General features: G+C 46.5%; 1 protein-coding gene across 5 annotated transcripts in view; it reads right to left on the minus strand.

The window, feature by feature from the left end:
* Window positions 1-1,632: 1,632 nt before the first annotated feature.
* Sec16b (SEC16 homolog B, endoplasmic reticulum export factor) overlaps window positions 1,633-12,878 on the minus strand; it is a 41,958-nt gene continuing 30,712 nt past the window's right edge. For 4 of the 5 annotated variants that reach the window (XM_055624391.1, XM_055624388.1, XM_055624389.1 and 1 more), the window contains 10 exons: window positions 12,260-12,373; window positions 11,252-11,324; window positions 9,802-10,116; window positions 8,917-8,984; window positions 6,042-6,194; window positions 5,771-5,869; window positions 5,024-5,135; window positions 4,813-4,892; window positions 3,295-3,393; window positions 1,633-2,738 (listed from right to left, as the gene is read on the minus strand). In XM_055624391.1, the coding sequence (XP_055480366.1) occupies window positions 2,667-2,738; window positions 3,295-3,393; window positions 4,813-4,892; window positions 5,024-5,135; window positions 5,771-5,869; window positions 6,042-6,194; window positions 8,917-8,984; window positions 9,802-10,116; window positions 11,252-11,324; window positions 12,260-12,373 (1,185 nt within the window). In that variant the 3' untranslated portion in view covers window positions 1,633-2,666. The remainder of the gene's footprint in view (window positions 2,739-3,294; window positions 3,394-4,812; window positions 4,893-5,023; window positions 5,136-5,770; window positions 5,870-6,041; window positions 6,195-8,916; window positions 8,985-9,801; window positions 10,117-11,251; window positions 11,325-12,259; window positions 12,374-12,878) is intronic. The other variant, XM_055624390.1, reaches the window with a different exon arrangement.

Consider the following 12,878-nt stretch of genomic DNA (forward strand, 5'->3'; position numbering starts at 1 on the left):
TAAACCTGACCTATTATCTTCTGAATACCACTGGTCCCCTCTAGCCTTTGGGGACACTGTGCAGTTGTTTTCTTCTAGATTATTCCCTTCTGCCTAGGGCTCTACCTTTCATCACAGACCTGGCCATCCCTGGGATAATACCCCTATGGCCCCAGTTCACTGAACACAATACCAACCAATCTTGCAGACCCTTCTGGGGCTGTGGAAGAGGAAAAGGTCTCCAACACCATTGCTGTCCCATTTTCCATACTTCCCTCCCAGCTTGTAAAAGAAAAGGAGAAAATATTTTCCTGTTACAGCTGTACTCTTTTCTTACAGCCACAACTTGTTTCTACCAGCCAAAGCTGTTAAATGACCGTCAGCAAACAGCCACCACTATACCTCCAAAGCTGATAAACAGTGAGGAACTGTGAGTGACCCCAGTTCGTCAGACCGTTCCTGAACCTACCTTTCCTGATCAATGAGCAATGGATTTGCTCTAATCAGGCGTAGACAGACTGATGGACACATTTTGACTTTACCACTGTGAAAACTTTCAATCATGAATTAGCGTAAGTATCATGAACCTCCTCCTTCTCTGGTGCATAAAACATCCTGTCAGGTCCTCCTGGGAAAATGCCTTCAGAGCTGTCTGTTCTGCTGGGGACTCAAGTAAGCTCAGTTCTTGCTCTCGTTGGTTTTCTGTGAATGTCTAAACAGAGAAGTAAAGACTTGAACACGGGGGTCTTGCCCTCTTCTTGGGTCTTCAGGCTCCTCCGTTGAAGCGCTCTCTTTCATCGGGTAGGACATTCCCTGTGTTGTTGCTCCCAAGGGAACTATTCCTCTGTCCTAACAAGGTGGCAGGTTAGATGCTGGGTAGACTGGCTTTATAATTAAGACATATCTTGATATGTATTTTAAAATTATCACTCCTGCCAGACACGTATTATCAAAATGACACAGGAAATCCGGTAGAAAAAGTTGCAGTCCAGTATTTTGCTTATTAGCAAGACACGAATAACTGGAAACACAAAGTTCTTGCCATTTCCAGGACCTTTGTTCATTTAATTATAGCCCTTTCCCTATAAGATAGGCACTATTATCATCACCATCATTTTATAAGCGAAAAAAAGTTGAAGCACAGGGGCAACAGGGCAACTTTGTCCATGGTTGCAAGGTGAGCTGCATGAGCAGGGTTCAAGTCTTTGGTGCCTTGGATACTCACGGGCAACAGCTGTTATGTTTACTAAGGCTTAGTATGTCAGCATACTAAACCTAGAAAGTAGCCATCTTAAGGAGAAAGAAAAACTGCACAGAGTGAGGGCTTTCCAGGTACAAAATGCTTATGTCTGTAGTTCCTAATTTCATCTAAGATGAAAAGAATAGGAAACCGAATATGCCACATTCATCCAGCGAAGTGACTAGTTGTAAGGGGAGCTTTTGTCCGTGTTTCTTAAATTAAAAAAAAAAAAAAAGATAGCATTAGAGAGTAGACCTGGAAGTTGAGAAGACCAGTCTTTGATTCTCCATTAACAAAGGGCTCTTTCTAGCTATTCACACCTGATCACACAATGGAACCATTATTAGAACAACGTCGGGGAAGAGACCATCAATGTATTTTCTCCCTCTGCAGAAACCAGCCAGAGACAAGCATTTGCTATAAAATTATCTGGATTTAATCGCTATCAACATCAGAACCATAGTACATTAAAGTACAAAACTTTTATGTACAATTACATATACAAAAAAAATGTTCTTTGTGAGGAGCAATTTTAAGCAAATCTGACAAACAGCAAGAATCATTCCTATTTGAGGTTTGAAAGGGGGAAAAAATGGAAATTTCCAAGACACCTCCCTCCTCTCTCAGGCTCCAGTGACCCTCAGAACATCAATTTGCAAAGGCCTGAGGTAGGAAGGCAGGTATTAATAATATGAGGCACTCAGTCCCCCCTCTTACGGAGAGGGTGACGTTTTAGGAAACGTTTTCCATTATTTATTATACTGATATTCCACCCATCTGCATCATTAGGTTCAGTAGTTACCATGACAATGTGATGCCTACAGCAATCTAACTTGATAGCCAGATGTCAGAATGTGAAAAAAAAATAGGACCAGCTAAGAAAGTGAGAGAAATATAATTAGTCTGAACCACACAGAAAATGTGCACAAAAAAACTAGGACCAGGAGGAAAATTGCTGAGATGTCACTGAAAAGGGAATCACTGAAGGGCAGCAATACTCAAATTCAATGTAAAAACTTTGCTAACAAGAGCCGTAAGCTGGTCTTTAAACAAATCTAAGGAAGAAGTCCAAGTTATTCTGGGATGTTGCTCCAAGCCCCTGCTGTGTAGTCCAGTGGTGTCATCTTTGGTTCTCGCCATGGGGTTCCCAGGGTCCTCATTTTCTTCAGCCTCTCAAGCTTCCATTTCAAGTGCTGCCACCATGACCCTCAGCCACGGACATTGTTGCCTGTTTCTCTGCCTGATGAGATAATTCCTATCGCTCTAAAGCTGAGCTGAAGCTTGGACCAAGCTGTATCCAGGGAGATCCTGCCTCTGATCCCCAGGTACCCTCTGTGTGGCAAGGGTGAAAAGAACGCCGAGAAGCGGGAAGCAACAGAAAGCTGTGCTATGGGAGGTGTCCCAGGGTGGGTGGTCATTCCCCTGCTCCTGGGACAAATGATCATTCTCAGCATGGTTGGGTTGGATAGCGGCGCTGGGCTAGGTGGTTTGGCCGATTCAGGCTAGTAGCAGTGGGAAGCTGGAAAAGAAGAGGAGACACTACGCTAGAAAATGGCATCAAAAATGGCTCCACTTGGGGACTAGTGGGCTGAGCAAGGGCACCCCTTTTAGCTGCAGGTGGCTTCCTAACTCTGTACTCTAATGGCCAGCCTCCGCCTCTGAAAGATGGTGAAAGGGAGCTTGATTTTATAAAGAGCAAAGGCCAAGGACTAGAGCTGCTGAGTCAGGAGGAGGAGCAGAGGAGCAGAGACTGTGGCTGCTCTCAAAGTTTGAGGAACACCTTCACCCCAAGACAGAAGAAGGCACCCACACCAGAACATTAGCACTGTGTAGCTCATATCTCAGGATCAATTCCAGGTGAAGAGTGATGCTCAGATGTGTAATATTTCTTGAGCATTTTCTAGGTACCATATTGCATACATATTGTATTTGGGATGGCTACTCTTAGCTCCATCCTATGGTGTAGAAACAGGTGTAGGAACTCACATTCAGTGAGTAGAAAATTGGAACTGCATACCACCCGCCCTAATCTATAACCTGACCTCCTAGCTACCTCCCAAAAGGATGGTCCTTACCTGAGGGACCTGAGATGGGTTGTAGAGAGGAACAGCGCCTTGCAAGGTAGGTGGAGGAGGGAGAGCTCCGGGCTGGGAGTAGAACTCAGAAGAAACACCCTGTGGTTGCAAACAACAGAGAATCTGATACCTGGCTCCTTCCTGGTATGCTAAGCCCTTCCACAAGAATCCATTTTGACCAACAAAAGGACTTCTTTTTTTATTTATTTATTTATTTATTTATTTATTTATTTATTTATTTATTTATTTTTCTTATCAGTTACATTTTATTAACTCTGTATCCCAGCGTGTCCCGATCCCTCATTCCCTCCCAGTCCCTCCGTCCCTCCCTCATCTCCAACGTGCCCCTTGCCAAGTCCACTAATAGGGGGGACCTCCTCCCCATTCATCTGATCCTGTTTTATCAGGTATCTTCAGGACTGGCTGCAAAGCTCTCCTCTGTGGCCTAACAGGACTGCTCCTCCCTTGGGGGGTGGGGAGGCCAAAGAGCCAGTCATTGAGTTCCTGTTAGAAATAGTCCTTGTTCCCCTCACAATGGGAAACCAATTGGTTACTGAGCTACCACAGGCTACATCTGAGCAGAGGTTCTAGGTTACATTCATACATGGTCCTTGGTTGCATGTCAGTCTCAGAAAAGACCCTGTGCCCAGATATATTTGGTCCTTGTAGAGCTCCTATCCTTTCCTCATCAGACTAACTCCTCTTCTTTCTTACGATTCCCTGTACTCTGCCAAAGGACAAAAGGACTTCTTATAAAACTCAGGTGAACACAACCAATGCCAGGACCCAGGATGACCAGGCAGAGGCAGGAGATCTTACACCCAAAGAAAGTAAGGAGAAAAAGTCACAGTAAATTATAGCGAGTCATAAGAATCACTATCAAACTCTTCAGAAGGCCTCAAATGCTACAAGAGCACTCCAACCAGGCTTCAAGAAATGAAAACATTTCCCTAGCAATAGTCAGGAAATCCCTTGCTATATAGACAATTTGTGAAGAATTTATGGTAGTCCCAGCCAAGTACACGTGAGTGAACTCCACCTCCCACTAAGACAGGAGAAGAGGCCATTCCCTGAGCTTCAATTTAAACCACACAGGCTGAAGTGTGACCCTCCAAAATACAGATGCTAAGGGCCCAGTGTCTCAGCATGAAACAGAATCTTCAAAGTGTATGGGTACCCACCCAAGATGTATGATGTCCTTTCAAAAGGAAGAAAGTTAACTCAGACACATACAGAAGAAAGACCCAATGAAGACACAGGAGGAAGGCAGCCAGTTGCAAACCAAGGAGAGAGCCTCAGAAGGAATCAGATCAGCCAGCAATGTGGCCATGTATTTCTGTGCCCCAGATTTGTGAGGAACTATCTTCCATTGTCTAAGCTCTCCAGGCTGAGGCAGGCAACTGGAGCAAAGTCATGTAGAAGCTTTCTCCATATCCTGAAGTCATCCTTCACAGGCAAACCAGTCCTTACACACAAGTATCTTCTGGAGTCCTAGGCTCCAGCCCGTAGCCTGCTCACCTGTACCTCCGAGGACCCTCCAGTCCCAGCTCCTTCAGCTACTCCACTGTTGTTTGATGATCCCTGGGGACCAATCCCACCTAGAAGGCAAAGAATTAGAGAGCTGTTTCACATGCTCAGAAATGAGAAGTCCCCATGCCATGAGGGTACACCCAATCTAGGAGCATCAACAGGGCTACCCATGACCCAGGAGATGAGCAGTTGGCAGTACCTGTGCCTCTCGAGAAGGTGCTGGCACCTGGTAGAGATGGAGCCCCGTGAGGAGGTGTTGGTGAGAGGCCCTGGCCAGTATGGCCAGAAGGTGATGATCTAGGAGACTTCTGCTTAGTGGGAAAGAGGCGGGAAAGGTGACATCAGTGCTCAGAAAATTCATGCCAACTTCTGTGTGCTCTGGTATCCACAATGGTAATCTCCACATAGGCAATTCCCCACAAACACCATTTCCTTCTGTGAAGCCTCTGCTAAGAGTGCAGGTCAGCTTCCTGTTGCTGAGGCTCTGAAGTACAAATTCTTCATCTTTAATTTCTGATGCTTCTGCCCCCTCAACCCCTCTCTCGCTCTCACACTCTTCCATTCTCTGCCATGCGCGTGTATGTGTGTGTCTGGCATGTGGATGTGGGTGTTTTGTTTCATTTTGTTTTGTTTTTAATGAGGCCAAATTGTGTAGCCCAAGCTGACCTAGAACTGACAGCAATCCTCCTGCCTCAGCATCTCAAATACTGTGATTTCAGGTTGTGATTACACCATGTCTGACTTCCAAGACCTGTCTCATTCTGTCTTTGCCTTAAAAAAAACAAAACAACAACAAAAAAAAAAAAAACCTATTTCTTGTACTCTCCCAGCACAAAGCCTCTCTTTCCTTCAGCCCAAAGCAGAGTGTGGCGGTGGTGCTGTGATGTGTTTGGATTTCCTCTGGGGTCCACAGGCTGGGACTGTGGAGTCCATCTGTGGAGGTTACCTCGGAGTCAGAACTGCCTGAAGAGCCTTCATCTCCAGAGGTGGACATGCTGTTGGCGGGCTTTGATCGAAACCAGCTGAACCAGCCAAATCCAGATCTCTAAAGGGCAAGGGGAATTGTTAAGGCCAGTGAACTTGTTTCTCTCACCAGCTGTGAGAGTTGCCAGCCGGGCATGAGATGAGTGTGGAGGGCCCGGGGCTCTGGACTCTGCTCCACTGTTTGAAACAGGGATGAAAGGTGGTAAAGTACAGAAAAAGACCAAGTCCTCTACCTTTGAGTTCTCTTTCCCTTCCCCTGGCTTTCCTCTCTGCGAAGCATCTTGGTGAGATGGTTTGTCTTCTCCATCAGAAGACCTCTCCTCATCCTCTTTGGCTGACATGGTGGAATCCTCAGAAAACCTTTGAGCCCCGGGAACAGGTGGTGCCTGAGGTCATACAAAACAGCAGGGACTTCCATGGTGCTCGAGAGGTTGCAGAGCACAATGCCGTATGACCTCTCCCTCTGAAGAGCCCACCCTGCTGGGGAGGGAAGCAGGCATACCCACGAAAATGCCTGGTCATAGGAGAGGGACATGTCAGGACCCACCATCTCCATATTCTCCCTAAACTAGCAGGTTTGTCTGCCCTATAACCTCTCAAGCTCGCAGTCTCAGAACCAGGCCAAGACCTGAAGAACGAGCATGGAAGCTACTACTGGAGAGGAAAAGATTCTGAAGGCACCTCTGAAAGATCCTCTAACTCCAAAGCCAGAGAACTTAGCGGCCAGTGAATCTAACCTCAGACCCTATTTCCCAGCAGGTTCTCCCAAGAACTCGTACACCACAGGGGAGCCAAACATACCCACAGTCCCCTGACCACTGACTTTTCCTTACGATGGTGAAATACGTGTAGCATAAAGGTCACCGTAACCACATATAACACGATGGCACTAAGTATATCCACAATGCTATCCAGCCATCAGCAGTACCCAACCCCAGAATTTCTCAGCATCCCATCAGAAACACCATCCCCTCCACTCCCCATCCCCACACCCTGGCCACCTTCGCCCCATTCCATCACATCTCGTTGAGCTTGCCTACACCAGGTATCCTCATATGAGTGAGATAATGCAACAGATCGCTCTTTATATCGCATTCTCACTGTATACTCTCAACAGAGCATAATTCATAGTAATTTCTTTTAAACTTTGCAAAACACTACAGCAAAATACAGAGAGGGCTTCATTTTTCTCTGCGTTTGGGTATAATGTCTTCAGCATCCCAGGCACTGTTCTAAGCGCTTTCCATGTCGCAATCGACTAAAGCCTTGCCACAGCGCAGTGAGAGGTGGACTGTTACTGTCATCTGGTTTAAAATGTGAGAAAGCCGGTGTGTAGCAAGGCCCAGAGACACACAGCTAGCCAAATGCAGAGAAGGAATTCCAACCTGGCTTTCCACCTAAGAATTTCTTCTGACTCAGGAAGTCAGGATAGAGTCAAGAGCCTGTCCTGTAGGGTAGCCACTATCTGGGTTGTCTAAGAGTGAAAGAAAGGGAGGATGGGAAAGGTACAGAGAAAAGGAGGGAGGTCGGAAAGAAAAAGGCAGAGAAGAAAAGGCCTGTTCTTAAGTCCCGTCCCCCGTGTGCTTGGCTGTCTAACCCAGGAATCTTTCTTCATTAATCTATGTGTGTCCACTCAGGGCTCCCTCTGCAATGACACTGGTGCCCTTGTCACTTGGCTTGTGTCCTTTTGCACTCTGATCTCTGCTCAAAGATCTCCTCCGAGACATAGCCCTGAGTCACCCTCTCTACCCGAAGCACGGTGCTGTTCACATCCAGCCACCTCCACCAGGCAGCAGAGTGCAAGGGTGGCAGCGTCTGGCCACTGGCCCCGTCTAGCCCCACCACAGTGCCTGGCACACTGTACGAGCGTGGCAGACACTTGGGAAGGAATGGAGTACCTTCCCACAACGGATCTTGTCATACACTTCTAAGAACATACTTACGAATGATAAAAAAAAAAATCTTATATAGTGTTAAATAATATAGGATATATAAACACAACTGTTTTAACTATTGAAAAGCATATGTGTACATAAATTTATTAATATACATATATTTACATATATACACATACACAGAAAAAATAAGGAAAAAACCAAAATATTTACTGTGGAATTCTGATCAGTTTTTACTTGGTTCTTCTTTTTAATTTTTTCTATAACAATAATGTACTATTTTTTTCTGCAAAGTAAAAATATATATATTTTTTTTAATTCCATAACCCTGGGGCTGGAGAGATTGCTCCGTGGTTAAGAACACTGGCTGCTCTTCTCACAGAAGACCTGGGTTTGACTCCCAGCACCCACATGGTGATTCAAAAGTATCCAAAACTCCAGTTCCAGGAGGTCTAGTTCTTTCTTTTGACCTCTGAGGACACCAGCCATGCACATGGTACACAGACATACATGCAGGCAAAGCACATGTACACATAAAAATAAAGAAATATAAATGTAAAAAAAATATAGATAGATAGATATAGATATAGATATAGATATAGATATAGATATAGATATAGATATAGATATAGATATAGATATAGATATAGATATAGATATAGATATAGATATACACACACATAGCCTACTCCTGGCTCGAGAAAACTATATCATATAATGTAGTCAGTTAACCAGCGTGAAGCTACAGAACGTCTGGTTTGGCCTCAGAACTGAGAGCCGTGCAGTCTGTCAGCATCTAGGAAGAATGGCTGGATGGCTAGGAGAAGAGACGTAAGCACTTCCCACTCCTACCATAGAGATCTGACATAAACCAAGGCGGATGCTAAAATAAACATCAATAGTCTTCCTCAACATAGAAGAAAATGAAAAGAGAGAGAGAGAGAGAGAGAGAGATCCATCCACAAGCCACCTCCGCTGCACTGTCCCTCAGTAACACACACTGGGGACAGGTAGGAATAAGCATACGTGAGAACACAGCCTCCTTTCCAGTTCCCGAGGTTTCACGCGGAAAGAAACGAGGAGTGGCTTGCACACGGAAGAAGGGTCCCCCGGGTTGGGGAGGAGCCCGCGTGTGGCTGAGACGCCAGGGGGCAGACAGCAAAAGCGAATGTGTCACAGCAGTCACTGGCGTCCCCCTGCACCATCCACTCACCTGAGGACCGGAAATGACCTCTAGACCCTCAGGATTCTGTAGGGGTTCGTGAGCTGCCATGTTCTCTCCTGAAGCACCAAAGGAAAATGAAGACAGGGGCTTCAGTTTGTGCTCTTCCTATCCATGGTAAAGAAAACGAATGGGGACCCAGGCATCTAAGTGGCAAGAGTTTATTTGACAAGTAGGTCCACTTGCTTGGTTCCGCTCAATCTGTGCCACCCCGTGACACCTCCACCTGTTAAACACCAGGGTTGTCCCTTAGGGGTGTAGGGAACCACAGCAGCATGGAGCTCTGTCTCACAGAGTCTTCCCTACCTTCTTTCCACACATGTGTCTCTATCTTAGCCAAGGCTTTTTCTTAAAGAGCTGAGGTCTAATCCTTTTTGTGGTCCCCGGAATCTCCCTGGCATCATTCAACACTGTTCCCCCACATTTAACCTTCTTCTCCCCAAGGTCTGACAGGCCTGAAGAAATGTGGAACCAGACCAGAAACAGGGCCCCAGGTCCTGTCAATAATCTCTTGGATAGAGGATGACATTAAAAAGAGGCCTGCCGGACCACTGTGCATGAGATATATTTTTTGTCATGCTGCCTTGTAGCCTCTGCATTTCAAACTACGCTTTCGAAGGAGAAAGTGGAATGGTGATATCTGCCCTGTTCTGCTTGTCCCAGGAGAGAGGTGGGCTAGAAGAGAACATGCTCCTGCAGGCTAACAGGAGCATCCAAGAAGTGCATTCCCCATGTGCCTTTATCACTTCCAAGCCCACTTCTTCCAGCAGTGGGCTTGGAAGTGATAAAGTGGGGTGTCTTGGGACACCCCCTCCTTTGCTTCTTTGCCACCAAGACCCCACCCTCCAAGGTATCCAGACTGGCGGGCAGGTCTACCAAAAGCAGGATGTATTCGCAGCATTTCCTCTTCAACCCTTCCTCCAGGAGGCCCTGTCACTGCCACACTGCTGCTGCTGCTGCTGCCGCCGCTCGTCACTGATGAGGGGTTCACGGGAACGGAGTAAAGAGGCACTGGGGTTCCCATGGACCCCGAACCTTCTCTCTCTGAGTAGGTATCTCGCTGCTGTGGGAAAGGCTGCTGTGGGATGGGCTGGGGCAGGCCTGACTGCTCAGGTGTCGGCCACAGGGATGAGCTGTACCCAGGGTCCTCCGAGTAGCTTTGATATCCTGAAAGATCCTGATAGGGGGTGGCTAAGGAAGAAGAAGATGCAGCCGTTACAGACAAGTCCTTCTCAAGCATTCCTGCTCCTGTCCTCTCTAGAAAGCACCCCATGGCCTGGCTGCTTCATGTAGCTTCCACTGATGGCAAGCAAAGCACTGACTACAACAGCCCTCTCTGCTGTCTTCCAGATTGTTCTCGCTTCTTGGGTAATCTCTGAGCCCTTCTCTTTTGGGCTGAGAGGATAGAAATGGCATCCAATCGAACTCTACACCTTTCTAATGTTTGGATAAACACTTTCCCCTTTAAGGGGACTTCATTAGATTTTAAAAGCTTACAGTTAAAAACACAAATGACACTTGAGAGATTATGGCTTTGCTTGCAAAGAATAAAGGTTGATTTTCCCTGGAGGGGGCCTTGCTGATACCATCAGCTAAGGTATGGGTGTGTGAAATGCTTGACCCCAGGGCACAGGAAAGTTGTGAGCTGCCAGCCTTCAAGTTTCCAGGGCTGCAGAAACATCATCATAAAGAGATGCCAAGGCAGGCTCTCGCAAATCCAAGAAATGGAAGCCAAAGCCTCCCTACGCCCTGCACATCCAGAAAGGAAGTACAAACAGCTAGAACACCTGAGACAAGAACCCCTGTCAGAACTTCGCCACGGGGGGGGGGGGGGGGGGGGACTGCAGTGAACTACGTGGAGCTCATTTGGAATGTAACTCCTGCTAACCAGACACTTGGAGGCATTCTGAGGGAAGAGGGAGGAGGCTGAGAAAACACTTTGAAACGCATCTCATATCTGTTATATGGCCAACTGATAGCTCAAAATCTTCACACTTCCAACATCTAGAACACTAAAATAAAATGTACACTCTCTGGCCTCAAAAGATAGAGCAAGGTATGCACACAGGTGAAGCAATTAGCTAGCAATAAAAAACACGAAACAGTCTAATATTGGGAAAACCTGGCCTGCAAGGCAGAAACCCTCACAACTACAGGCATTTGGTGTGCGTTTGGGGTCTGTGAGAGCAGCAAGGGCCATCAAATATAGGCCAGCCTGGATCAACAGGTCTAATTTCCAGACACAGAAGGCAACAAGGAAGGGGAAGTATGACTGCAGCTGAAATACTTCAGTCAGATAACTGGTAGTCAGTTTTTTGTTGGGTACCTGTTGTTGCTCTGGCTCCATAAATATCTGAAGGAGTAGAATCAGGTACTCTGCTGCATCTTGCTCTAGTTTGCTGTTTAAAATAAAGAAAAAAATCCTTTTAAACAGTATAAAGAAGCCTGGCGAAGTGGCGAATGCCTGTAATCCCAGCACTCTGGGAGGCAGAGGCAGGCAGATCTCTGTGAGTTCGAGGCCAGCCTAGTTTACAGAGGGAGTCTGGGACAGCCAAGGCTATGCAGAGAAACCCTGTCTTGAAAAACAAAATAAAATAAAAACAGTATAAAAGAAAATAAGGACAGAAGACAAGATAGTGAAAAAATTAAACCAATAAGAAATGCCCCGAGGGAAGGAGCAGATAAGGGAACTTCCACTGAATGCCTAGTGCCCAGAATCTCACAGATGAGAGTGGGTCTCCCAGTTCTGTTTGGAACCAGAAAAGCAACAGCTAGTGTCACCATCCTCCCCAGAGTGAGGGGCCAAAGGAAGAAAGTAAACTGTGGGCCTCAGAGTTTGCTATCCAGAGGAGGAGAAAAGGCAGTGAGTATTTAAAAGTCCGCTTTGTCCTGCCTTCACAGCAGAGTAGAAGAAAGAAAATGGGGGAGGCCCTGCTCCAATTACTCTTCTGATTATGACCAGCAGCTTTTGCAATTGTCAGAACAAAAAGGAAAGGCCCGGAAGTCTTTTAAGCAATGGCCTACATTACATGAAAGTGACACAGGTCCACTGTGATCCATTGTTCCTCACAGAGATGGGGGAGCTTTGATGGTCATGAAACATTCTCTGGGACCTCAGAGAAAGGGTGGCAAGAGTGGCTGAGACGAGCACCCCCCTGTGGCAAAACACAGGGAAATGTTTGCACAAGGCAAAGAAAAGAAGCAGGGAGCAAACTGTCCTGAATCCCAACATTCGGGGACACAGGCCATAGAGGAACTGGGCACCTCTCTTTCCAGCCTAGCCTGGGAATGAAAAGGAAAACACTGGGTACCCAGGGACCCTGGCATCTCTTACCTCCAGCTCCTTGTGCTTCCTCCGCAGTTGCACTAACCAATGTGGTTCCAGGTCCCTGTCCCCACCGCGTCTTTCTAAAACCAGAGGATCTGACAGCTTCAATTTCTCTGCAAGCTGAACAGAGTTTCAGGGTGGGTCAGGGGTAGAAAGTGAGAAAGGATAAGAAGAAAGAGAAATTGGGGCATGTGGAAAGACAACAGGAGAGAGAGGCAATAAGAAGTGGGGAGAAGGAGCCATAATTCATTCATACATCCTATTACAAAGAATTGAGAAACAACAAATTCAGCAGATCTACTCCCAAAACTTCAGCAACCCATTTGGGCATTATTTTCCCCCCAAATATGGGGTGAGGGGAATACTTCTTTTGGTTTGTGGCTCTGCAAAGCTGTCTTCTCTGCAAGAAGTTTCTAGAATGCAAGGTAACTCCAGGACCTGGTTAATGCTGATTCCTGTATGGGCTGGGACTCAGATCTACATTGCTAACAACCTTCGATGCTTTCTGCTTCAAGTTGCCATTCGCTCTGTATTGGAAACTTCAGTCACCCATCCTGAGCTTCGGCCCACTAGCAGAAATGTCATAGTATGTCGGGTCTCCGCAGCACAGATTTTATTGGTTATA

This window comes from Psammomys obesus, unplaced genomic scaffold, assembly GCF_907164565.1.
Source record: "Psammomys obesus unplaced genomic scaffold, mPsaObe1.curated_primary_1811, whole genome shotgun sequence".
Lineage (NCBI taxonomy): Eukaryota > Metazoa > Chordata > Mammalia > Rodentia > Muridae > Psammomys > Psammomys obesus.